General features: G+C 53.4%; 1 protein-coding gene and 1 long non-coding RNA gene across 5 annotated transcripts in view; one reads left to right on the forward strand and one right to left on the reverse strand.

The window, feature by feature from the left end:
* MEX3A (mex-3 RNA binding family member A) lies at positions 1-20,947 on the reverse strand. Of its 2 annotated transcripts, none has more exons than XM_086393280.1 (2): positions 20,814-20,947; positions 1-3,242 (listed from the first exon to the last, which is right to left on the reverse strand). In XM_086393280.1, the coding sequence occupies exon 2, from the start codon at positions 3,163-3,165 to the stop codon at positions 2,134-2,136; it is 1,032 nt and encodes a 343-aa protein (XP_086249406.1). In that variant the 5' UTR covers positions 3,166-3,242; positions 20,814-20,947; the 3' UTR covers positions 1-2,133. The 2 variants fall into 2 exon arrangements, with proteins under 2 accessions (XP_086249406.1, XP_086249405.1); XM_086393279.1 differs by lacking the exon at positions 20,814-20,947 and adding an exon at positions 6,829-8,247.
* Positions 8,113-26,894, forward strand: part of LOC147376678 (uncharacterized) — a 22,389-nt gene continuing 3,607 nt past the window's right edge. Inside the window, exons 1-2 of one of the 3 annotated variants that reach the window (XR_015161133.1) lie at positions 8,128-8,463; positions 8,932-9,060. This is a non-coding gene — a long non-coding RNA (uncharacterized LOC147376678). Of the gene's footprint in view, positions 8,464-8,931; positions 9,061-26,894 lie in introns of all 3 variants that reach the window. The other 2 variants (XR_015161134.1, XR_015161132.1) reach the window with 2 other exon arrangements.

Consider the following 26,894-nt stretch of genomic DNA (forward strand, 5'->3'; position numbering starts at 1 on the left):
TTTATACGGTAATAAATGCCTTTATTAAAATAGAATATTAAATTATAAAGAACTGCTTTTTTTTTTTCTATTTTTGTTTTCTCTCCTCTGTGTTGGTTGCCTATCTCGCTCCCTCTCATGCTCTCTTTCTCTCCTCTATTTTGTCTCTCACTATGTGTTTTGTGTTGGTTTCTAGGTTTGGCTCAATTAGTAAGAGTGGGATTGAATTTTCTGAGCCCCCTAGTGTAACAGTCTTCCGCCTTTGTGGGTAGAGTGGAGAGGGGGAGGGGATCGACAGACAGACATCCCATCTTCCCACCCCCCTCCCCACCCCCCCTCGGCGCCCGAGGGGTGCCCATTGGTTTGGTTTGGTTTCTATTGTACAGACATCTCAGGATGGCTCACATTGGCGGGAAGGAGGGAAGTTGTCACAGGCCAGTTTTCCTGGCTGTGACCTCCTTCCGCTCCCCTCCCTGGCTGGTGGTCTGGAGGGGAAGGCTGAGGAGAGGTGAGTTAATTCACAACAGGAGGAAGGAGAGGAGGAAATCCCCTCTGTGCCCCCATCCCTGCACCCCCTCTCCATCCAGGAAGAATGGGACTCCCGAGCCTCAAGGCTCAGAGATCACTTAGAACAGTCCCACCCTACTATATACAAGAATCTCCTAGGACCCCCGGGGACTCCCATCCCCCATCCCCTCCTAGCCCGGCCAGCGGAACCAGGAGGGTGGGAGGCTGGTGATTGCCCCAGGTGAGCAGTAGGGAAGCAGCAAAGGGGGTGCAAGGCCTGTAATAATACATGATTCTTAGAACAGGCCCGGCTGCACCCCAATCCTGCTTGGCTCTGGAGTGACCCCTCTCTGAAGACAAGGTCTCTCCTCAACGAGACAGAGACTTCATGATTAATTTGTTAACAGGGGTTCAGGTGAGGTCCAGAGAGGGGCGCAGGGAATGGGGCACTGCAAGGGAGGAGGAACCCTGCCTCCCTCCAGCAGCGTCTCCTACTGCCTCTTTCCTGCTCCCCAAGAGCAGACACACTACCCTGGCTCTCCCCATCCCACCACCAGAAAACCCAGCCCCCAAACTGCTCCCTACATGTAATGCCCAAAGATGATAAGGGTGGAGGTTTGACCCTTTATGTACCCCAGTATTAGTCCTCTCTTCAAATATTCACTGAGAACAGGAATACATTCTATCAAGAATTTGAGGTGTTTCTTTGGAGGAGGAGAAAAGTGGGCCTCCGAATGACAAAGAGGAATTGAGGGGACCATCAAAATGTTTTTTCCCTCTGCCTCTCCCCAGGGGATAGTGTCCCCCAAAGCTGAGCTGGATGGAGCAGAAGGAGAGGCGAGAAGGAAAGAAAAAAAAGACAGGCAGGGCTGGTTGTGACAGCCGGCAAGGGGAAGCAGAGAGAAGAGCTGGAGGACAGAGCTAAGGAGAGAGGAAAACCCAAAGGGAAGGATGACGGGGAGGAGAGTGTGTAGGGAAAGCAGAGGAGCACCCCTCTCCAGATTCCTCTAGCCCAGCTTTGTGGGGAGGGACGAGTTCTGAGCCCTTTTATTGATTGACATACTTCCTCCCCTTCCCCCTCAGAAAATCCATTCAGACTTCTGAAAGGGCCCCAACCCCCTCATACTGCTGGAAGCCCAGAACAAATCCTCAAACAGAATACAAGGTGGTGGAGGGTCTAAAGGGTCGTGGTTGGAGGTCAGAGGTCAGGACCAGAGGCTTGGGGATTGTTGGAGCACCTCTAGATACAGATGGTAACTCTCCCTCTCCCGTTCCCCATCCCCTCCCTAGAGGAAGGGGTAGTGTGAGTTGGGCGGGCAGGGAGTCAGGATGCCTTAGCGGCCACCTCTGGCAAAACAAAAGTTTCTTAGCTGCTTCCGGATTGAAGGGTGTGTTGAGGTATCAGAGTTGTAACTCTAGTAAAATTTCCGGCCTGGCCCCCCTCCCAACCTTTCCAGGATAGGGGGACCAGAGGCTCTGAAAGTGGCCCCGCCCTCCAGCCACCATCGCCTCCCCTCCCCGCCCCCCCAGCAAGCGAGTATCTAAGCACCTTGCCCCTCAAACCACTGATTTGCAAAAGGCCCCAGTGGAAAACAGCTCCAGGAAGGGCCCCTGGGGAGCGGCCCCAGGAGGCCAGGGGCCAGGAGCTTAGGAAAATATTCGGATGGCTTGCGTGGCTGTGATGTGGCAGACGGGACACTCCGGGTCCGTCCTCTCACAGATGCGTACTGCACACTCCATGCAGAACAGGTTGTGTCCGCAGGGCACCAGTGCGGCAGTCACCTCACTCTCGAAGCACACCATGCAATCCCGCCCGCCGCCGGGGCTCCGCAGGCCGCCCCCCCCAAGTTTAGAGAAGCCCTGGAGCGGCTCTCCCGGCGGGCGTCTCGGGAGTCCAGCCAGCTCGGGACCCGCGGAGGCAGCAGGAGAGCGATGCGCTCCCGGGGGCCCAGCGCGGGCCTTGGCGGAAGAGGAGGAGGAGGAAGAGGCGGAAGAGAAGAGCACCGAGGTGGGCGTGGCGTTCTCCTGGCCCGCCCAGAGCGGGGGGCTAGTCTCCGCCACTCCGTAGTACACGTCCTGCTTGCCCACGCCATAGCCAGGAAACAGGTACCCGCCATAGCCAAAGTCCCCTCCCTGCTCGCCGAGGCGCGGGGCCTCAAAGCCAGAGTCCACTCCGCACTCGCCGATGCAGCCCAGGCTGTTCTGCCGGAAGGTGGAGAGGGGCTTGCAGCCGGAAGGGTGCACCCGCCAGGCCTCCGAGTAGCGGCTATCCAGCGCGGCGTCGGGGCTCCCCGCCAGGAAGTCGTTTTCATTGTTGTACTCGAGGATCTTGCCTGTGCGGACCGCGATGTGCGTTTCGATCTCCTCGCGCGCACGCTCCACGTTCCCCGGGGCACCGGTGATCTCGAACACCGGGTCGCGGTCCCGGCTTGGCGTGATAATGTACGTGTTGGTCTGCTGCTGGATGCGTTTGATGGTTGCCCCCTTGGGGCCCACCACCAGTCCCACCACGCGATAGGGCACCCGCACACGAATGGTCACTTGGCCGGGCAGAGCAGGCGCCACTCCAAAGGCGGCGCCCGACTTGTTGCGCGAGGCGCGGATCATGGAGAAGTGCTCGGCCGCTGAGATGATTTCCCGGCGGGCTGTGGCCACGTCCTCCCGCCGCCCAGTCACCATGAACACTGGCTCCTCGCCTCGCACGGGCGTCTTGATGTAGGTGTTGGTCTTGGCCCTCAGAGCCTTAATCTTGCAGCCTGGGATAGGGAAGGGAAGAGAGAAATAAACTCACAAGGCAAGAAGGTTTGTGCTGGAACCAACAAGCTCCTGCTCCTACTCCGATACCCAGCCCACCAGGAACCTCTATCTACCCTTAGGAAACCCTCCCCCCTACTCTAACCAGAACAATTCACTTACTGTATCTTAAATCTATCCAGTGTATCTATCAGCCACAGATTGCAAAATGTTGCAACTTTCCCTTGAATTCCATGTAGGACCTCCAAATTTATGCACCCTTTGAAATCCTGAAATAATCACTGACCTTCCCAGACAAGCTGCTAATCTACTCACTAACTCCTCGACAACCATTAGCTGTTTTCCCCAACTTCTCTACTGATTTCTGGCTACTCACAAACTTCCAAATCGCTCAATCACCCACCCTGCCCTGCAACTGAGATCTCCAGTCTGTCACTGACCCTGATCTTGCCTCAGAAGCCTACAGTCTACTCCTCACTTGATCTCCATGCATTAAAAGTGTCTTCCAGTCTACACTGGGATGACTGACCCGCATCTGCTCCCATGCCTTCCACCCATTAGTGTCTCTCAGCCGGTCCCAAATTCACAGCAAGTTTTCAGCAACTCATGGAGTGTGGGAGGTCGGGAAGGGTCTGAGAATCAGTTTTAGGAAGGAAAGGAGGATAATGACGTGTGAGGGACGCAGTGCCTGACCTCATGGACACTCCTGCCACCCTGTCCCCTGGGGCAGGAGAGCCAAGATGGGCTGCGGGCTGAGTAGGGTGGGGGGAGAAGGTGTTCTCGACCCATACTCCTGCTTTGAAGAAGGAGTGGGTAAAAGCTGAGAGGCTGGGGAGAGAGGCAGGAAGAGAAAGGAGAATGGCCCAGACAAAGAGAGACAAAGAGGGAGAAGGGGAAAGAGAAAAGTGAGGGAAGCTGGGATGGCCAGACTGCAGTCTAAAGGTGGCAGACCTTGACGGCTGACTGGACAAACCTCTCTCCTCCTTTTCCAATTCCCTATCCCTGCCCCTGTCTTCACACAGAACCTCTGAGACTCACATGTTTTCTCAAAGCACACATGCTACATGTGTGTGTGTACATGCATAGACACAGATGTGGACCTAGAAGCCGCTATGCAGCTTGCCTTTATCTAAATGTTATTTCTGGTGCAAGTCTAAAGCACACTTTCACATACCCCTCTCCCCCATACACATGGATTCCCAGTGTTTCATCCTTTCATCCAGCCCACTCTTCTATCCCCATCATTCCCAGGACACATGCAGCACATTCCTATACACCCCTGCCCACAACTTTTGCCCCCATTCACATGTAAACATTCATACCTGTCTCCATATACACACTTACAGTTCCCTTTCTCACTCCCCAACCAATGTCAGTGGTCCTAGTTTTCTGACTCTGCCTAACCCTCCAACCACAGGCCTGAGGTGAGCTCATCTTTTTTTCCCTCTCCTTCCTCCACTCCAGATGGCTTCTTCTCCAAACCTACCAGATTGGCATGTGGGAGGAGAGAGTGGGTTGGGGGCAGCTCTCCTCACCTTCAAGAGACCTTAGGAAGGAGAATTTGCTCCTCCCTTTTTGTCTTCAGACCTCTTGGCAGTTGAGAAGTCCTACCTGTTGTCAAGCCCACATCTTTGCTGCTTTAATGTCAGTAAATGATTGTTCTGTTTGGGAGGCATGGGGGGCGGGGGAAGGAACAGTGAAGAGCCTTCTACAACTTCTAAATGTATGGCATCTGATAGGCACCTGGGTTCTGGCTCTAAGTTTTGGGCCCCTAAACTTACATGAGAGCTGTTATAGGTGTCTTTGGGGACGGGAATTGGGGTGAGGAGAACAGGCCAGGTATAAAAGTAAGGAGAAAAGCTAGAGGCCTATAGATGCAGAACTGGTAGCGGATCTCGTCCTGCGTTTCCCAACCCCGAAGAAACATCTCTTGGAGGGAAGACCCACTTGGCTTCACCTTCCTAGAGGTCAAATAGAGCACCACTGACGCCACAGCAGGAGAAGGGAGGTTAGACAAGAGAAAGGACTTCCATTCCCTTAAGGAGTGAGGGGGAGGCTTGTCTTCTCTGAATAGGAGAAATCCCCCTACTTTTATGAGAGACAGGCCCATCTGATGCGGAGGCAGAAGAGGAAAGAATGACTCCATGAAATTCCGGGGCCTCCCAAGACCACCCCCGCACCCAAGAAAAGATAACAGTGTCCCCACCCAATTCCAGGGCTCTGGGTCCCTAGTTTCTGACAACAAGAGGAAATCCAACTTTTAAAACCAGAAATCTCAAGAGATGGGGTGCCCCAGGGGGATGAGGGCTATGCCGGGGAGTGGCATCTTTCCCTCCTCCATTCTGGATCTCCCAGCAAAATCCCCCAACCCCCCACACTTCGGGTAGACGAGGTGTGATGTGGAGTAGGGGCTCCCCGACTTGCCTCCCCTCTTCCCCAGCCAGCAGCCGGCCTCCTCCTTCACTCCCAGCCGGAATGCAGCTCCTCTATTGTTCCCCACTGTGGGACAGCTCCTCCCCTGCTCCTCCCCCACCCCACACCTCCCCAGTCCAGCCCCCTTGCAATTTCCAAATCCCGCCCCCCCCCACTCCCCTTTGGGAAACTGGGAGAGGGAAGGGTCCCCAGGATCCCGTCTGCTCAATCTGGACCCTTACCAACATTCCCACCCCCACCCGCCCAGGGATGCTGGAGCAGAGGAGGGTGTGGTATCAGACACTCTACATTGGATTAATTCTGTACCCACCCCCCACCCCAACAACACACCCAGACCCATGCCCTCCAGCAAATCTCCAGGTGATGGTTCCTCACCCCTCAGCACGCCCCTTCCCACCCTGTCCTACTCTCTCACTACCAGAGACCCTTCTCCAGGCCTCTGGCCCCTTGCCGTGGCCAGCCCAGAACAAAAGCCTGAGAGGGAGGAGAAGAGGTCCACACCGGGACGTGGCACTTCGTTGGAGGCACCCCTTCCAAAATCCCATAGACCATCCAACTTTAGTGTGCGGGTGACCACAGGACTCCCTCCTCCCAGCAGCCCCCCTTTCCCACCTCACCCCCAGGCTGGGACCCTCCCATGAGCCACACCCCCTTCCATTCCTACACTCAGCCCAACAAAGAGACAGATACTCAGTCTGCCTTCCTGGGCCAGGTCTCCCCCAAAGTCTGTAACTCCAGGTGGCTGGGGGTCCCAGGGGTACCCCCTCCCCAAACCACTAGTAGATGCCGTAGTTGGGGCTCCTGAGTAACTCTTTTGCACATTCGGCCAGTTTTTCTGGCTACGAGTGGACACCCCCTCCGGACAGCCTCCCCGGATTGGAAAACCGATCCCCCTCCCTTTTCCCTCTCTCCGAGAGAGGATATTTCTTTGTCTAAGGGCAGAGCCCTAGGGAAGGAAGGATCTGGAGGACAGTTCCAACTAGGGGGGTAGCAGGGAACTTTGAGGCACTTCGAAATCAGGGTAGGGGGCGGGTCCCCCTTTGTGGGGAAGGGACTGAGCCAGAAGCAGGCAAGGAGGGAGGAAGTGAACTTTCCGTGCTAGGGATGGGGTGCCCCCCAACTCCAGTCCCTCTCCGCGGTCCGGCGCCCGCTTACCTTGCCTGCCCACGATCTCTGCCACGTGCTCGGAGGTGGGCACTGGTACACACTCGGTGGTGTTGCTGCTGCCCTTCAGGCGCAGCTCGGCCTCTTTGTAGAGAGCGCAGAGCTTGGCGTCGCTGGCCCCTTTGGGGGCGGTGGGGGGCTGGGGCGTCTGCGCCGCGGGGGCCGCCGTCGGGGCGGCCGGGGGCGCCGCGGGCGGCGGCGGCGGGGCCGGCTGCGGGGGGGCGGCCGGCTGCGCGGGGGCGCCGCCCCCCCCACCTCCCCCCTCCTCGCCCGCCGTGGGGGCGGGGGGCTCCCCCAAACCCAGGAGGCAGAGTTGATCGAGAGCCAGCTGAAGGGCGCGCTCGTCTTCCAGCAGCCCTCTGTCCTTAGCGCTTCCCCCGAAACATCCTAGTTCTCCAAAGCCCCCATTTCTTTCCATTATTCCAGATACCACTAGACTAGGCATGGCGAAACAAAAGCTGGGGGAGAGAGAGAGAGGGAGAGAGAGAGGTGGTGGAAGGGAAAAGGGGAGAGAGGAGGGGAGGGGAGAGGAGAGGAGGGGGGTGTGTGGGGAGGGGGGAACAAAGAACTGGGGAGGGGGGAAGAAAGCGAGATAGAAAGATAGACCCTCCCTCTAAGCCCCCCTCCCCAAACACCCTGTAACCCGACTCCCCTCGCCCCAGCCCCCGGGGTGGGGGTGGGGGGATAGAGAAGCAAAACCGAGAAAGCAGATCTCCTCTCCTCTCCGGGGGTGACGGGGGGGCGGGGGGCTGCGGGATCTCTGCCCCCACCCCTCCCGCCTCGGTCCCGGGAGTCTCTAGACCCCACCGTCCAGACGCCCCCCTTAGGCTCCCGCACCGAGCCCCAGTCCAGGAGCGGCGCTCAGTGGCCCCCAATAGAGCCCAGCCCCTTCCAGCGCTCAAACTCTTTTGTTTTAAATGAACTGGATGGAGCAGCATGGAACTGACGGGAGGGGGGCGCGTCGGGGGCGCCCGGGGCATGCCGGGAGTTGTAGTTTCCCGCCCTCGGGGGCGCGGGGACGAATTCCTTGACCCGAGGAAGATAGGGATGCGCCTTCGGTCTTTACCCGCTGCTGGGAGGCGAAGCTGGGGGTGGGAAGGCAGTCGAGGTCCCTCATTTTTAAAGAGGAAAGGAGTCAGTGTACAGAAACGGAACGGGTTGAAAACAGGCTAATGGAGTGTGCCCCCCTCCCAAAACGGGCTCCTTCGCGATCCCGGCCAGTCTTAGGTCCCTCTTTCTTATGGTAATGAGGCGGGGGGGAGAGGGCGGGGAGCTGTCCCGGCTGGGTCACTGCGGCTTTCTCTCGCTTTCTCTCCCCTCTTCCCCCTCCCTGCCGCGCTCCCTCTCCGCTCTCCGCTCCCCCCTCCCGTTCTCCCAGAGTCGATCCCGGCTCCGGGCCGCGGGCAGAGGTTCTCCGCAGAGCAGACAAAGCCCGCAGCGGCGATGCGTGGAGAACACGGCTCTGCGCGCTGGGGGGTGGGGGTGGGGGGCCGGGATGGGGTGCCGGGTTGGAGGGTGGGACCCCCTGGCAAAAGACGGGGTCCCCTCTTCCCCAAGCGGCAAGCCATCCCCCTTCCTCCCTTCCCTCCCCCCAGTCTCGGAGATCAGAGAAGCACCGACTGGGAGGTGAGTTAGTTAACATCCTTCTGATCAGTGGAGGGGAGCTGGGAGGGCTGTGGAGAAATGAGGTGAGGAGGATGAAGGGGTGGAGAGAAGTAGGGGACCGAGAGCGGGGAGGCAAGGCAAGTCTTAAAGGCATGATAGGAGTTAACAGTTTCGGGTGAGAGCCACACGAGCTTTGGGTGCGACGGAAGGAGGAAAGAAGGCACCGGGTGGAATGGAGACCCAGACTTCCTCCGCCCGGGCCATCCGTTTAGCTTGGGGGTGTACTGTTCTTTAGCCGTCACCATCATTCCACTTTGCCTCACCCACCTCTCCCCCGTTGAAAACCCACTAATTCAGCTCCTTTGACTCTGGAAATTTGGTGAAAGTGAAAAATCAGTTTTTAAGCCATGAATTGGAGAGCTGAGTATTTTTAGGGGAGTTTGTGGAAGTTGGAGTGTAATGCAATCTTTTCTTCTCCCCTTATCCCAGAGCTTCGGCATTTTTGTCATCCTTTTTATGCCTGGGTCTTTCCCAGTAGGAGAAAGGATGGCACCGCAACCTGAGGGCTTGAGGACGGACTTTTAAGAAGAACTTCCCAAAAGAGTTTGATAAGAATGGGTGGGTGTTCTTTTTTTGGAGTGCCTTGGAAACCAAAAATCTGAGCTAGTTTGTGAGGTAACGTCCTGCTTGGAGGCAGGGGGATGGGGGGACGAAGGAGATGACCTCATAGATGAGGCACTGTGAGGCCGTGAGGGCTGAGCTGCGAAGCCCAGTTCCCTAAATTGATTCTTGGGAAGACCAAATTTGCACACCAAGGGGAGGGTGGGAGACAAGGTGGAGGATCTCAGGAGGGCGTGGGAGTTGGCTTATTGTAGGTCTCTTGCTTTGCCCAGTGGAAGATCCAGGGAAGGGAAGCCATGACAGAGAGAGACCCTGGAAGGCCCCAGAATTGGGAATGAGATGCCCTCTGGATCAAGGAGTTAACAAAGTTAGCAACAAACCTTTTTGTGGGATTGAGTCCTCCCACCTCTAAGCAAGAGTGAGAGAGGAAGAATTGGAGAGATGAGACCTTTTGAGAGTGGCTGTTCCCTGCTCTTGTCTTCTCTCCTACCCCAGGAACCCAGGTTGGGGGACCTGGGAGCCATGGGGGAAGCCTCCTGCTCTGTGGACCAGGCGACTGTTTTTCACATTATCAGAAATCACAGACAGTTGTGTAGGTCTGACCGTGTGCCAGGCATTTTTGTCACCAGCTGGTCCAAGCCTTCCTGTCCCCACCAAAATGAGATTCCCCCTAGACACCCACTCCTGAATTTTCCCTGCTTCCACTTTCCTCCCCACTAAGCTAATTAAAGCAGGAGGTTAATGACCAAAGAAGCCTTGGGGATTTGGCCAGGGAGGAAAACAAAGAACAGAAACAAGTGTGAGTGAGTGGGGAGGGGACAGCTGCTGAATGCAAAGAGGTAGACTAAAGAGGGGGGTAGAGGAAGGGGCAGTCCCTGCTGGACCCCCCTCACTGATCCGGCAAGGACTAATCAGCCCCCCGGGGTGTATTCATGTGCCATGGGTCCATCCTCAGGGTCCCGTTGACTCCAAATATCCAAGGCAAGAGAGGCATTTGGCACCTGGAGGGCAGGCTGTGTGTGAACACACTTAGGTCTGGGGCATGGGTGTACACACAGAGGTGTGTGCCTCCAAATTGTGTGGGGGTACATTCACCTACAGGGGACCTGCCAGAGTGCCCAGCAGCAGAGGGGGTGGAGCATGCACCTTGAGCGGGGAGGGCTTTGTCATTGTTATTGTTTGGCTGAGGGGCTTGTGAGATCTTAGTTCCCTGACCAGGGATCCAACCTGTGCCCTTGACAGTGAAAGCTCAAGTCCTAACCACTGGACTGCCAGGAGGTTCCCTATTCTGAAGTCTTTAAATAACTTATTTGATGAGTCCTTTGAAATGGCAACCCACTCCAGTATTCTTGCCTGGAGAAGTCCATGGACAGAGAAGCCTGGCGCTACAGTCCATGGGGTTGCAAAGAGTTGGACGCAACTGAGCGACTAACACATCCACTTTATTTCCTCACTTCCAGAAGTGGGTGGCCTCCTTTATTCAGGGGACTCCCCTCATCCACTGACATGTTGGCCAAGCTAAGTTTCTGTCCAGCAGCTCCCATTTTCCTCTCCTTCTGCCTACCCAGTCTATTTATCATATTATCATTATTATTTTTAGGTCGGGTGGGGGCTGCACTGGATCTTCATTGCTGCTCATGGGCTCTCTCTGGTTGCGATAAGCGGGGGCTCCTCTTCGTTGCAGTTCCCAAGCTTCTCACTGCCGTGACTTCTCATGTTGGGGAGTGCCAGCGGATTTCGGTAGTTGCAGCACGCAGGCTCGGTATTTATAGTCCTAGAGCAGGAGCTCAGAAGTTGTGGCACACAGCCATAGGTGCTCGGTGGATGTGGAATCTTCCCAGACCAGGGGTCAAACCCGTTTCCCCTGCATTGGCAGGTGGATTCTTACCCACTGTGCCACCAGGGAAGTCCCTGCCTACTCAATCTAGAATTATGACCATGAGGACCGAAGGCCTTACTTAAACAATTTTGCTTGGAAATAGATAGCTGTGCCCACCCCTCCCCACGCTTCACTCTGCCTATGACCAGAAAGGTGGGTAGGTGGCATATCTCCCCTTCAGGACCTTGGAGGACAGGACTGTGTGTCTCACTTTGTCATTGTGTCCCACCCTGGTCCCCCAGTGTCCAGCACACAACCCTCCTCGGAGCAGAAACTCTGTAAGGGTGCGGTGAGTGAAACTGCACATTCCAAGCATCGTGGTGTAAGAGGAAGGAGGTGACCTCTGGAGCCAAGAGCGCTGCTTATTAGTTCTGCTTCTTATTTATTTGTTGGTTTTTGGCTGCACTGGGTGTTCGTTGCTGCACACGGGCTTTCTCTAGTTGCAGTCAGCGGGGGCTACTCTACTTACTTCTCACTGCAGTGGCTTCTCTTGTGGAGCACAGGCTCTAGGTGCACAGGCTTCAGGAACCACAGCACTCAGGCTCCGTAGTTGTGGCTCGAGGGCTTTAGAGCGCGGGCTCAGTAGTCGCAGCACACAGGCTTGTTGCTCCATGGCATGTGGAATCTTTACAGACCAGAGGTCGAACCCATGTCCCCTGCATTGGCAGGTGAATTCTTATGCACTGCATCACCAGGGAAGTCCCTTTTACGCTTCTTGAACAGGCAATTACTGCTGCGCTTCGATTTCCTCATCTTTCAAATGGAAATAATAAGCCAAGTTCCTAGCACAGTGTCTGGCTCATTTTAGATGTTCAATCAATGCTAGTTTTGGGCCCCTGGTTGTTCTCTGCTGGCAATTGACTTTAGCTAGACTGTGGTCTTCATTAATTAATTTTAATGTATTCATTCAGCTAACTACTTCCTATTGAGTTCTTAGGACGTGCCAGGCACTGGAGGAGATCCTGACCCACTGTGAGTCAACTGAAGTCAGTTCTGGATCTAGACTTGCAGAAATAAGATCATCCCAAACAAACAAACAGAGAGATCCAAACATAATTCCTGTTGAGCCCTGGAATGCAGGCGAACTCTATATGTCTCTCACACACACAGCCTCAGGCCTGAGGAACAGAGGCCCCTGTGGAGTTGTTGAGTTGGCCATACGAGCATGTGTGTCTGTGTGCAAGTTGTGTATGTGTGGGTGGGGATGTGTACCCACAGGTCTGGCTGCAAGGCAGGAAAGGTGACCTAGTTGAGAGTGGGGTGGCTCAGAACTCCAGTGGAGGCTGGAGGACAGGACTGAGATGGGTGATCGGGACTATGCTATCTCTGTGCATCTATGTCCCTTTTCTAGCAAAACTGGGCACCTGTTACTGCTGTCCAGGCATCAGGTATCAAGGGATGGGGCACAGACCTGATGCCCGCCCCTCCCTTGTCCTATTCTCAGAGCCCCTGGGGAGGGAGGCAGACACAGGAGGCTACCACCAAGGCTGCCCTTCTAAGCTGGCTGGTCCTTACAGAGGCTGTCTCACCTGTGTGTCCCTGCTGCTCTTGAGAAGCCATCTCCATCAGTCCTACTGAACCTCCTCTACTAAACTTTATGGGGTTTTTGTTTTCTTTTCTTAATACTCTTCCCTTATGGGAAGTCTGCCTTGTGATCTAACATCATCCTTGCTGCTGAGAGTGCAGCCAGTATTCCCTCTTGGGTGTATTGCTCAAATGCACCCAACTCATTAATTTCCATTAGCGAGAATGTATTGGGTAAAATTCTGTTGTAGGACACACAAAGGAAACGACAGACTTGCTCTCTGCCCACAGAAAGACACAGAAACTAGCCTATCTGACCCACGGAACAGGGCCAAACGGGAACAAACGTGAGGGCAAAGCAGTCTTTGGGACTTGGCAGCCTGCAGAGTTTGGGGGAGAGAGGAGGCCTCTCTGGGCCCTCCGCTGTGCATCCAGCCTCCAAGGACTTTGCTGCCCAGCCTGAGCTTTGGACTTGGACACACAAACTCCTCTCTGTTCCTCCTCCAGTACCACTCCGGAACTCCCCCCAGCAGGTCACCCGCCCTCTCTGATTTCCCCAGGGAGAGCAGCTCAGAGGGGCTGGGGCAGAGCTAGGGTCCCCCAGGACAGCTGGCTGATAGAGCCCCACTGGGATTCAGGGCCGGACCCAGGCGTCCCAGGGGCGGGTGATACCGGAGCTGTGACAGTTGGTCCCCAGATTCCTCACCCAGTGGCGCCAGCTCTGGCTTCTCAGGCTGAGGAGGGGGAGGGGCACCTGGTGCCAGGCAGGGCTGGGTGTTCTCTTGGGGCAGGGAAGGGGAGGCAGGAAACATGCTCTTGGTAGATTGTTGGGGAAGGATTTTTTCCAGTGCCCTCTCTGTGTCAGGCACTGGGCTGGAAACTAACAGGTTGATACTGAAGCATAAGACACCATCTGGCACAGGTGAATGAATGGATATAAAAGACATACTCACTGTTTAGAATGTCGTAGGTGGACTAGAAACTGAATGAATGAGTGAGTGAGGGAGCAAATGAACAAATAGATTTAGCAGTTGTCTCATGGCCTTATTTTACAGACAGCAAGAACACCAAGGCCCAGAGAACCCAGGTCCTGTGACTCTTGCGCCTTCTATTTCATCATGCTTCCTTTTTCAGGAAAGGGAAGAGGAAGTTAGAGATGGGTAGGAAGGGACTTTCTATTTCCCGAGCCTATTGCTAGGCTCTCTTCTTTACATTTACAAACTTGATCTCACTTAATCCTCTTCACAACCCTGTGAGACTGGAATTGCCATCTCTGCTTAGCATCAGGGACCTAAGGCTCGGAGAGATTAAGTAACTTGCTCAGGTCACACAGCTGGTAAATGGACACCCCAGTGTTTAAAGCCAGATTTGTCTGACCCCAGAGGCTAAGAACCCAGAGGTAAACAGTGATACCCAGTGAGTAGTCTGGAGGCCGAGGAGAGTGATCACTGACCAGAAGAGGCTTCCTGCATGAAGTGGATCTGGAGTCCCTGAGGATGAGAGAGGTTCATTCAAAGCGAAAGGACTGGAGAGATGGATGAAGACTGATCCCAGAGGTACTCAGGAAGCTTACAAGTTGGACTAGTGGCCCGCTTGCCTGCATTCTGAGCAGCAGGGGACAGGGGGAGGAAAAGCGTCTTTGAACTTTGGCCACGAGGTGGCGCTGCAGACCAGCTACCGGGAGCGGCTCCAGGGTGGGCTTGGACACCAGGGCCCAGAGGTTTCTTCCTGCCCAAGCTAGGGGTCCGCACCCATCCTGCCTCCTCAGGTGTCATCTCCAGCTTCCACTTTGCCCTTTTCTGGCAGGCCATCTAACATACGGGAGATAAGGTTACCAGTCTGATGAAAAAGCCAGGTGGCCACGACCTGGGCATCCACATGGTCTGACCAGCTCCCCAGGTCATCCTGAGCCCTCTCCAGCTGCTTAAGACTGGTTCATGTCCAGTTGACCTTCTGAGTCCCTGGAAGACACTGTTCGGGGCCAGGCTAACCAGACATTTGAGTACCACCGACTTGGATCCGAAGGGGAATAATAATAAAACTGATAAGGAGTTGTAAGTTTTCATCCAGTAAATACATATTGAACGTTTGTCATGTCAGGCACTGTTCCAGGTGCCTGGAGATATCACTGAACCAGACAGACAAGGTCCTTACTCTCATGGAGCGGACATTCTGTGGGAGAGGGGAGATAGAGAATAAACAAGTAAATCATGTAATTTCTGGTAGTGGTAATCACTGTGAAGAAGAACAAAGCAGGATATGGGGGTAGAAAGGTGAGGTGGCTAATTTAGAAAGGATGGGCATGTTGTGAGAATTTAACTGGGCATGTATACCAGCACAGTGCCCGGTACTGACTTAGCAGTGGTTACTGTTACCTTGTTCCCTTTGCTTCCTCTCCTCTCCATGTCCATGTTCCTCTTCCTCTGTCCCACATTCTCCCGGCCTTCTCCCAGCAGTCCCCCCAGGGAAAACAGGTGCTGGCTTGGAATCAGGAGTCCTGAGTTTTTAGTCCTGGCTCTGTGACAACAGTCCAAAGCTGCTCCCCCATCCCCTGCTTCTGGTAAATGACATTACCCTCCACCTGGTGGCTCAAGCCATCTATGATTCCAGTCTTTTCCCTAATTCCTCCCATCTAACCCATCAACAAGTTCTGTCAACTGTGCCTCAAAACATTTCCCAAATCCATCCACTGCTGCTGCTACCCTCCTGATCCAAGCCATCATCCTTTCCTGTCTGCAGTAATCTCTCACTGGTCTCTCTTCTCCACTCTTGTCTCCCCTGCCCCTTCAATCCATTCTCCACAAGGTGGCCAGAGAGATCATTTAAAAAAAAAAAAAAAATCTGATCATGAAACTCTTCTTCTTAAAAGCTTTTATTAGCTCCCTATTGTCATTAGATCCAAGACCAAACTCCTTGGCATGGTTTGTTGCTGTGCTGTGCTCAGTCGTGTCCAACTGTTTGCATCCCCATCAACTGTAGCCCACTAGGTCCCTCTCTGTCCTTGGGATTCTCCAGGCAGGAATACTGGAGTGGGCTGCCATTTCTTTCTACAGGGGATCTTCCCAACCCAGGGATCAAACCAGTATCTCTTGTTCCACAGCATGTGGAATCTTACCGAATTGGGGGTTGGACTCGTGTCTCCTGGATTGGTAGGCAGACTTACCTTAGAACTAAGCCACCAGGGAAGCCCTCAGGTAGTTTACTTAAAAACCTTTTTTTTTTTTTTTGGCTATGCAGCACGTGGGATCGTAGTTTTCTTACCAGGGATTGGAAACACTTGAGATTTAACCTCTGGACCACTAGTTTAGCCACTAGCTCCCTCCTTAGTGTGTTTTAGAGTGTCCTTCACGCTCCTCCCTCTGCCCAGCAGTCCAGCTGCTCCTGCCCTTCCGCCCTCCACCTCAGCCACATGGGCCCTCTTTCAGGGCTTTCAGTACATCTTGTTCTGCCTGTCATTCAGCTTTGGCCTGGGCTGTCCCATCTACTGTTCCCTCACACTTCACCTGGCTCATGCTGGTTCATCTTGTGGGACTCAAGTTACATGTTATTTTCCCCGGGAATCTCCCCTGGTCATTTTTGGGGATGTCTTACCATTCATCACACTATATTGTAACTGTCCATTTACAGTTCTGTCTCCCCAGTACCTGGGAGCCACTTGAAGACAGTGATGGGCTCTAGTCTACTCTTGTATTCCCCACACCTGTGCCTGGCACACAGCAAGTGCTTAACGTTTGTTGCTTAGAAGCTGTGCGTACTCATCCATCCTTTCCTCTTGAACAGCCTCTGGCCCCCACACCCCACCAAATATTCATCTTCTCCCTCTGCTTTTCCATCATACCTCCCACCCTCCACACCCAATGGCATCTCTCCCCTGCTCTCCCCAGCCCCCACCCCGGCCGTCACAGACATTCCTTTTCTGATCCTCTAGGGGGTCATGCTTCAGATACACCCTCACTGGATTCCTCCTCTCCCTAGTGCCTAGTCTGGAACTCACATCCAGCAGGAACTCAGTACTGGTGCTAATTCACTGGTGTGACTTCTGACTGATGGCTCTGAAGGGGTCTAAGCAGTGTACCCTTCTTCTCGGTTGCTGCTGGTAAAAGAAGTCTTGGACCTAGGGTCCTTGAGAGTACGAAGAGGTGCCCACAGGTCATGTGCCCCTGCCAGGCCCTCTCCCTGGCTATACCTTTGCAGATGTTGTTCTCTCTGCCTCCAGCCCTCTTGCCCCCATCGTCTTGTCCGTCTCCCACTCATCCTTCAGAGCTTCACTCAGGAGTCCTGTCCTGTGAGAGGCCTTCCTGGCCGTGCTGATGGACGCTGGCGCTCCTCCCAAGTCTGCCGTGGCTCTGCCACCCATCCCTTTTGTGGTTATCAGCCCTCAGTGCCATCACAGCCGGTGTACATGTTCTGTACGCCAGTCCAGACTTCAGGTGCCCCCAGGACAAGGGACATGTCTCCCCAAAGTCTAGCAGAGGGGAGACTCCATAAAAATTTGTGCTAGCAAATGATAAATGAACAAGCAGAAGAAAATTACTGTATGATACTGAAAAAGTCATACCATCCTTGGGCCTCAGTTTTCTCTTCTGTAAAGTAGGGGCAGGAGAGGTACAACAGAGATGTAGTTGCACATGTTTAATAATAGGTGGGGTGAGGGGAAGCTCTGGTTTGTGGTGGTTGTCAATTTCCAGGGTGTCAATCACCATGGCTGATTTCAATGTGAGCAAGGTCTGTTACCAACAGGTACAAGCCACCTCCCACTCAGGACTACAGGTGGGGTGGCTTGGGCTAAAAGGCCTTCCAGGCATTTTCTTGTTTTAACATCCTTGCATAAGCGCCCCCCCGCCCCCCGCCCCGCACCAGAGCCTGAGGGAGGCCAGGCTGCTCCCCAGTTGTATCCAGTTTGGGACTTGGCTAGTTGTACCTAGGTTGCCAGTTATATCTTTGGCTAAGTCACTTCAGTTGGGTCTCTTTTGCAACCCCATGGACTGAAGCCCACCAGGCTCCTCTGTCCATGCAAGAATACAGGAGTGGGCTGCCATTTCCTCCTCCAGGGGATCTTCCCGACCCAGGGATCGAACCCGTGTGTCTCATATCTCCTGCACTGGCAGGTAGGTTCTTTACTAGTAGCGCAGTGTGGGAAGCCAGTTATACCCTTATTATCACCCTTATTGCCAGTTTTCTTGAGGTACTTCCTTGACCTGCCCGGTGGTAACTCTGCATGCCCCTCCCAGACAGCCTTCCCAGGCTGCTCCAGGCCTGTTGGTTGGCCCAAGCCCTGACGTCAGACCTGTGCAGAGGGATTGCCTGCCCTGCTCTCCAGGCGTTCCCGGCCCCACCTTCCCACACTAACTGGCTCCCTCAGAGCAGGGGCTGAGTCCAGTCCCGTTTTCAATCTTGCTCGAACACTGACCTCTGACCCTGCCGGTCCCGGCTTCCTTCTCCAAATGCGTTATTTTCTCCCTGACTTTTCTCCTACTTGCCTGGTGCTCTTTTTCAGTCTCCTTTGCTCATCTCTCCTCTTCTGTCCCCAGGGCCAGTGGCTCCCAGGCCTGTAGTTTCCTCCACCTGACATGCACTTTGTCCGGCCTTTCTGCCCAGCTATTCAAGCAGGAGCCCATGGAGTGGCTGTCCTCCACACCTGGGCTACAAGCAGGCAGGTGGTACTGCTGCCTACTACCCATGCGCCCTATGCAAATTACTTAATGTCTCTGAACTTGTTTTCCTCATCAATAAAGCGAAGATAATGATAGCAGTTACCTCATGGGTTTGTCGTGTGATTAGTGGGAAGAGGCATGTAAAGTACTGACGTAGTGTCTAGTAGACAGAAAGTGCTTCATGAATGTTGGTGATTGTTACTCAGGACTTAGCTTAGTCACCCCTGCTTAGGGGCCTGGTTCTCTGTCCCTGCCTTCCAGAGCTGCATCTTTGGGGGCACTCGTGCCATTTTAATTGCTTGTTCCATGAGGAAAAGAGCTCTTTGGGGCACACAAATCTGTGAATATCTGTGAATGAAGGAACGAATGATGATGGGGATGACTGCCCTGACAGGACACAGAGCCAGGGCCTTCTGCCACTCAGGACTAGCCTGGGCACGCCCACCTATAGGGAGAAGATGAGGCTGGTCCCCTCGGGGCCAGCAGGTGGCGCCAGTGCCCGTCAGTCTCTGCCCGTGGCCACCTCCCTTGCCCTTGCTGGTTTCACAATCCCGCGCTAAAGGAGTTTGAACTGGGCCCCCGACGTGGAAGGTGGGGGTGCAGCCAGAGCCCGGGCTGACGCTCACTCATCTATTCTGGGCAGACATTTTTCTAGGGGGTGCCCAGCCCAACCTGGCAGAGAAGGGAGGGGAAGCCACTGGGGAAAGGGGCCCTGCTTGAGGGGCTGTGGGCGCAAACCATGAAGCGGGGATGAGGTTGATAGTATCTTGGGGACAGGAATGAGAAGCGATTCAATCAGTGAGTCAAAAGCCGAGATCTAGGAACCAGAGACAGAGTGGGGGACAATGTGGTGAAATCAGTCAGTCAGAGAGGAAGGGGAGGCCTGGTTTCTATGACAATGGTAGTGTTTGTGGTAAGCTGGGGACTCCTGAGTCCCCAGGGTTGGTGAGGAGTGATTCACCACAGGAAAGGGAAAGCTGCTAGAGGGACTGGGTGCCAGGCACCGGATGCCGTGTGGCTCCTTCTTGGTATTCAGCACACGCTCCCCCAACCACAGCTCCTGGACCTGTGCTCTTTCAGATGCTTCGCGGGGAATCGAGCCCTGACAAGGGGCAGGGCCCTTGCTCCTCACTGGACATGCACATCTTGCTTGTTGCTCACAACGGCCCCTGGAATTAGTGTTACCCCATTTTACAGAAGAGGAAAAACTAGAGGAAACTTTCAGGCTGGCCAAGGGTGACTCTAGTAACTCAAGGGTGACTGAAGTAGGGCATGAGTGACTGAGTGAAGAGTGGAATCCAGTCTAGTCTGACTCTAACCACCCTTGTGAAGATCCAGAAAGCGGATCGGGGGCATGGAAGTTACAGTGTGGCTAAGACCCAGGAGGAGACAGGAGGGGACTCCCTCCACCTCCCCCAGCCTCCCTGCCTGCCCTGCCCTCTGTGAATCCGACCCTGATTGAGAGGGAGTTTGGCAAAATGTACAGCCTAATGTGAGCCAGAAACTGCATCTAGCCTGCCTCTCACCATCTTCCAAGTCCAAAGAAGCAGGCCCTAATTCTGGCCATCCAATATCCCCCACAACATTCCGTGTATCCTGGTCCTTGGGGTAGTTGTGTGTGTGTGTGAGAGAGAGAGAGAGAGACAGTGACAGTGAGAAAGGTCATCATGTTTGCCCCTTACTCCCCACTCCCAGCCCCTGCTAGAGCGGGGCAATTCCCAGCATTCTCTGGTGGCTATTAGGACAGTTCATTCTTTTTTATGTTTCCAATGTATACTTTATTATATTTATTTTTTGTTTTTCAATCTTTTGGCCGTGCTGCATGGCATGTGGGGTCTTAGTTCCTCAACCAGGGATGGAACCCATGCCCCCGTATTGGCAGCATGGAATCTTAACCACTGGGCCACCAGGGAAGTCCCAGCACAGTTTCATTCTTGTCTAGCTGTGGGGCCCCCAGAATTTCAGTATGAAAAGGAGTATTCCTGTCCCATCCCGTGGCCCTGATGACATGCAAGAAGGAGCTCTAGCTCTTCATTATCTCTTCCCTTGAAGCAGAAGGGATGGAGGTGAAACTGCCTTGGAAATCTTCCGGCCCAGTCCACCTGTTTTGCAGATGAGAAAACCGAGGCCCATAGGAGGGAAGCAATTTCTCCAAGGTCACAGAATGAATTAGTAGAAGAGAGAACTATATCCCCTGTTCTGTGATCTCAGAAAGAACCTCTTTGAATTTGACGCTGGTTCTTGGAACTGGAGTCAGGCCGAGGAACAGTGGGAGGACAGCAGATTAAGTGGAGAAACCTAATGTAGTATAAATTTGCTGTTGTTAAGTCGCTAAGTTGTGTCCAATTCTTCTGAGACCCCATGGACTGTAGCCTGCCAGGCTCCTCTTGTCTATGGGATTTCCCAGGCAAGAATACTGGAATGGGTTGCCATTCTCTTCTTCAGGGGATCTTCCTGACCCAGGGATCGAACCTGTGTCTCCTGCATTGGTAGGTGGATTCTTTACCACTGAGCCACAAGGGAAGCCCATAGTATAGCACGTGAAAAGAAGGAACACAACTCATGCCCCACCTGTCTGCCATGTTACAGCCGGAATGATAGAGGGGAGATCATCAGAAAGATTTATCACATATGTCAGGGGGTATAGGATCTTTGGTCAAAGTGGATTGTGTGATCTTAGGCAAATCACTTACCCTCTCTGAGCCTCAGTGATGATATGGAGTGCCCTACCTCCAGGCTTCAGGATGATGAATGGGATGATCCTTATGAATTATGGGGTGACATGAATGTTGTCAGATGTCAAGGAAGGCAAATCTTTCGTGGTGGGACTGGAGACAGAGCTGCCCTGGAGTGCAGAGATGGTGGATAAGCCGAGGTGCTTGACCCTGGATCCTTAGGAGAGCAAGGAAGCCAAATGAACTTTTGACACGCTCACTACAAGCAGCAATTCTCTTCCCTGGGGGTGGGGAGAGGTGGGCAGCAGGTTCCTGCAGACCCCAGGGGTGTCCAGAGGCTGTAGGAAGCTGAGCACTAATTAGCTCTCGCTCCCTAATTGGACTTAATTGACTGCTTGTGATCAGCAATTAGGAGGCTCCATCAATGAGCACAGGGTAGGTGCCGGCTCAGCTGGGGCTGGTCAGGGCTCCTCTCCAGGAGGCCAGGGAGGCAGACAGGTGGAAGGGTGGTCCCATGGGGAAGTTGTCTCACTGCCCAGCCGCGCATCACCCATCCCCTTCCCCCTCTGTGAGGGAGGGGCTCCCATTTGTACTGTGGCTTCTCTGCTCTCAGTTTACCCACCCTCACCAGCTTTCTGACTTTTCTGTCTAGAAGAGGTGGCACCTGGCTGGGCCTGGCTCTGCCACTGGCTCCACCACTGGCTCCTTTGCAACTCTGGGGTTGAGAGTGTGCGCTTCCAAGCCAGGTCTCTGGGATCTGAATCCCAGCTCCACCGCTGATTGGTTGTGTGACTCTGGACCCACTGGACTTTGTTTTCTCACTCGTAAAATGGAGCTGATAATAACAGTCCTTCCCATGCAGGGTTACAGTGAGGATCAGGTGAAAAATCCACCCGCTGTATTTAGAGCAGAGCCGGGCATCATCAGCACTCGGTATCAGCTGTCATTGTGATTCCTACTCCAGCCTCAGCTTCTCCATCTGTTAAACGAAAGACTAAAGTAGTGTTTGCCGAAAAATGCCAGAGTTCCACCCTAGACGGGAGAAGGCGATAGCACCCCACTCCAGCACTCTTGCCTGGAAAACCCCATGGACACTGGAGCCTGGTGGGCTGCCGCCTATGGGGCTGCAGAGTCGGACACGACTGAAGCGACTTAGCAGCAGCAGCAGCAGCAGCCACCCTAGACGAATTATTGAATCAAAATATCTAAGACTTTGGGGGCTGGCAGTTTTGAAAGCTCCCTCTCCCAAGCTATTTATTATTATCATTTTTTGGCTATGCTGGGTCTTTGTTGTGGCACGTGGGCTTTCTCTAGTTGTGGCGAGAAGGGGCTTCTTTTGTTTCGGAGCATGGGCTCTAGAACGCTTGGGCTCAGTGGTTGTGGCACTCAGGCTTAGTTGTAGGATCTTAGTTCCCTGACCAGGGATTGAAACTATGTACCCTGGGTTGGAAGGTGGGTTCTTAACCACTGAACCACAGAGGAAGTGTCCCCACCCCGGCCAAGTGATTTTGTTGCCCAGTGAGGGTTGAGACCACTGGGTTTCCTCCAGCCATGACTCCTGAAAACTCTCAAGTAAATTCTTCCCCACCCTCACCCCCGTTCTGGACAGCAGCTCCCTGTCTGTGCCACATGGGACCCTCTGCAAGGCCCGGAGGTGCTGCCACTGAACGGGAGCCCACTACCACCTGTGTGGCCAGAAGCAGGTCTCTCCTCACTCACTTGGACCAAGTCCTCTTCTATAAAGTGAGAATAATGCCCTTGCCCTGCTCACCTTTCAGGGCTGCTCAGAGATAATGTTTCAGTAGTGATGGGACCTGCTTCACAGGTAGGCAATTACATTGTTCATTCCTTCAATAAACATTTATTGAGGGCCTCGCATATAACCCATCTCCTTTACACACAGTGACGACAGAATTATGAACTCCTGGAGAGACTGGTACTGAACCATCGGACAGGTCAGGTTCTTGGGCCAATCTCTTTTTTTAGCTTCTGCCTGGTATTGAATGAGCCAATGAATGGAAAGAACCTAGATCAGGCCCCGACACATAGCAAGCACTCCGTAAACAGTAGCTGTTGTTACTACTGGTATTGAGACTCGGCTCTGGGCATGGAAAAGAAATGCAAAAAAGCAAAATGGCTGTCTGGGGAGGCCTTACAAACAGCTGTGAAAAGAAGAGAAGCAAAAAGCAAAGGAGAAAAGGAAAGATATAAGCATCTGAATGCAGAGTTCCAAAGAATAGCAAGAAGAGATAAGAAAGCCTTCCTCAGCAATCAATGCAAAGAAATAGAGGAAAACCACAGAATGGGAAAGACTAGAGATCTCTTCAAGAAAATTAGAGATACCAAGGGAACATTTCTTGCAAAGATGGGCTCGATAAAGGACAGAAATGGTATGGACCTAACAGAAGCATTAAGAAAATATTAAGAAGAGGTGGCAAGAATACACAGAAGAACTGTACAAAAAAGATCTTCACGACCCAGATAATCACGATGGTGTGATCACTGACCTAGAGCCACACATCCTGGAATGTGAAGTCAAGTGGGCCTTAGAAAGCATCACTACGAACAAAGCTAGTGGAGGTGATGGAATTCCAGCTGAGCTATTTCAAATCCTGAAAGATGATGCTGTGAAAGTGCTGCACTCAATATGCCAGCAAATTTGGAAAACTCATCAGTGGCCACAGGACTGGAAAAGGTCAGTTTTCATTCCAATCCCAAAGAAAGGCAATGAATGCCAAAGAATGCTCAAACTACCGCACAATTGCACTCATCTCACATGCTAGTAAAGTAATGCTCAAAATTCTCCAAGCCAGGCTTCAGCAATACGTGAACCGTGAACTGCCTGATGTTCAAGCTGGTTTTAGAAAAGGCAGAGGAACCAGAGATCAAATTGCCAACATCCGCTGGATCATGGAAAAAGCAAGAGAGTTCCAGAAAAACATCTATTTCTGCTTTATTGACTATGCCAAAGCCTTTGACTGTGTGGATCACAATAAACTGTGGAAAATTCTGAAAGAGATGGGAATACCAGACCACCTGACCTGCCTCTTGAGAAATCTGTATGCAGGTCAGGAAGCAACAGTTAGAACTGGATACGGAACAACAGACTGGTTCCAAATAGGAGAAGGAGTATGTCAAGGCTGTATATTATCACCCTGCTTATTTAACTTATATGCAGAGTACATCATGAGAAATGCTGGACTGGAAGAAACACAAGCTGGAATCAAGATTGCCGGGAGAAATAGCAATAACCTCAGATATGCAGATGATACCACCCTTATGGCAGAAAGTGAAGAGGAACTCAAAAGCCTCTTGATGAAAGTGAAAGTGGAGAGTGAAAAAGTTGGCTTAAAGCTCAACATTCAGAAAACGAAGATCATGGCATCCGGTCCCATCATTTCATGGGAAATAGATGGGGAAACAGTGGAAACAGTGTCAGGCTTTATTTTTTTGGGCTCCAAAATCACTGCAGATGGTGACTGCAGCCATGAAATTAAAAGACGCTTACTCCTTGGAAGGAAAGTTATGACCAACCTAGATAGTATATTGAAAAGCAGAAACATTACTTTGCCAACAAAGGTTCATCTAGTCAAGGCTATGGTTTTTCCTGTGGTCATGTATGGATGTGAGAGTTGGACTGTGAAGAAGGCTGAGCGCCAAAGAATTGACGGTTTTGAACTGTGGTGTTGGAGAAGACTCTTGAGAGTCCCTTGGACTGCAAGGAGATCCAACCAGTCCATTCTGAAGGAGATCAGCCCTGGGATTTCTTTGGAGGGAATGATGCTGAAGCTGAAACTCCAGTACTTTGGCCACCTCATGCAAAGAGTTGACTCATTGGAAAAGACTCTGATGCTGGGAGGGATTGGGGGCAAGAGGAGATAGGGGACGACAGAGGATGAGATGGCTGGATGGCATCACTGACTCGATGGACGTGAGTCTGGGTGAACTCTGGGAGTTGGTGATGGACAGGGAGGCCTGGCGTGCTGCGATTCATGGGGTCACAAAGAGTCAGACTCGACTGAGCGACTGACTGAACTGTGGGCTGGGTGTGGAGAGAGGCCTGGCTGCAGGGCACAGGAAGAGCTCCAATGCAGGGAGGCAGCAAGAGGCACGTGGGAAGCAGGCGGGGCTAGAATTAGGTGGTGAAGAGTGGGATGAGTGGAAAAAGTAGAGGGAGAAATAGAGCTTTGGGAGTACCCATTCAGGAGGGAGATATGTTGAGATGTTTGGCTCACATGTGAAGAGAAACTTCTCTGTCCCTATGTACCATGCTGGGTGTCTCAGAATAAAGGGAAGAGACAAACCCACCAGCTCAGTTGGTAAAGAATCTGCCTGCAATGCAGGAGACCTGGGTTCAATTCCTGGGTTGGGAAGATCCCCCGGAGAAGGGAATAGCAACCCACTCCAGTATTCTTGCCTGGAGAATCCCATGGACAGAGGAGCCTGGCAGGCTACTGTCTGTGGGGTCTCTAGAGTTGGAAACGACTTAGCGACTAAACCACCAGCACCAGATCCACCCACCCTCTACCCTCAAGCAGTTCCCCTGATGTGGGAAGACAGAGGTGAACACTGTGTCAATTTCCCATGACAAGAGATGTTGGGGCTTAGTGGGACACCTAACCCTGACTTAAGGACACTCTTGGCTGAGCCTGGAGAATGAGGAGGAGTTGGTCAGAGGGCAAAGCGTGTGCCACGTCCCAGAAGGTTAGCTCAGAACAAACGAGAGAGACCGGGATTGCTGGAAGAGAGGTCTGGCGTGCTGCGATTCATAGGGTCGCTGGGGTCGCAAAGAGTCCGACACGACTGAGCGACTGAACTGAACTGAACTGAGAGTGAGGCAAGCGGCAAGGCTGAAGATAACAAGCAGAGCCTGGGTCAAGGAGGGCTTTACAGTGCAGCTCAAGGAATTTGGACTTTATCCCGAATACAGTCAGGGAGTCTGAAGTCTTGTGGAAACACGCTGAGGTTTATATTTTGGAAAGATGGCTGTGGTTTAGGGAGGAGAAAGGATCAGAACAGAGGCAAAGGTGGAAGCAGGAAGACTGGCCGGAGGCTCCTGCAGTTCCTCAGGCGAGGGCTGAAGGTGTGATATCAGAACGTCGGAGCTGGGGAACTCCCTGGCGGTCCAGTGGTGAGGACTCCCCGCTCTCACTGTTGAGGGCCCAGCTTGGGGGAACGAAAATCCCACAAGCCACGTGTCATGGCCAAAAAAACAAAACAGAAAGAACCACAGGGGCTGGATGCAGTGGGCAGAACGGAGAGAGATTCTGGATCCAGAGGACTTTGGTGGTGGTAGGGGGGGAGGCGTTGCTCCCCGAGGGAAACAGAAAGGGTGAGGCTGAGGAGGAGGCACAGGGTGGGGCTGGGCTGGTGGTGGGGAGGCCTGAGGAGCTCCATGTGGGACATCCAAGGAGGGATGGCAAGTGTGGGAGCTCAGCAGTCACCCCTGCCCTGGGAATCTTGGACGGCCTCTCCTGAGAGCTGTCTAGAGTGGAAGGGCCCCTCACCTTTGGCCCAGGGCCGGGCTTCCCTTTCCCTGGCCTCTTCTGGATAGGTTGAGACTTCCTGGCCCAGGGATACCCTACGGGGGGGGGGGGGGGGGCGGCCCTCAGGATCCTCCCCAGCCCAGAGGGTGAGAGCCCAGCTCCAGGACACGTTTTGGGGAGGGAGCCGCGGAGGCGATGAGTGCAGGGAGCTCCGCCACCACTCCCACCTCCTTGGGCCTCTGGCCTCAGCTGTGGCCTCCGGAATGGATTCTGAGGAGGAGGCCAGAAGGCCGCTCTCTGGGCCTGAGCTACACGGGGCCACAGGGCGCAGCAGTCACTCTGCAGCAGCTTTGGCTGTGTGTGAATGGATTCTGCTTCCCTCCCTTGAGCATTTCAGTGTTTGGAAGCTTGTCTGAGGTGTTCCCCTGCAGCTAGATTGCCGCTCACTGGTCTGGCCCAGCCCTGGACGCCTCTCCTTCTCTAGACAGCTCCTGCCGTGCCTCTCTGCCTCCTTCAGCCTGCCCTTTGCCCTCCCTCATTAAGTATGGTTTCTATGAGAATGTGACTTGAATTAACTCTTGGGAGAAAAAAAAAATCACAGAAATCAGGAAAG

This window comes from Bos grunniens, chromosome 3 (assembly GCF_055505025.1).
Source record: "Bos grunniens cultivar Pamir isolate PY7600 chromosome 3, Bosgru_T2T1.0, whole genome shotgun sequence".
Lineage (NCBI taxonomy): Eukaryota > Metazoa > Chordata > Mammalia > Artiodactyla > Bovidae > Bos > Bos grunniens.

Bases quoted from the DNA above. Each gene is read 5' to 3' on its own strand.
- MEX3A (XM_086393279.1), bottom strand. From the start codon at position 7,282: ATGCCTAGTCTAGTGGTATCTGGAATAATGGAAAGAAATGGGGGCTTT. The intron at 3,243-6,828 runs GTAAGCGGGCGC...TCCCTATCCCAG, and splicing joins AGAGATCGTGGGCAGGCAAG to GCTGCAAGATTAAGGCTCTG.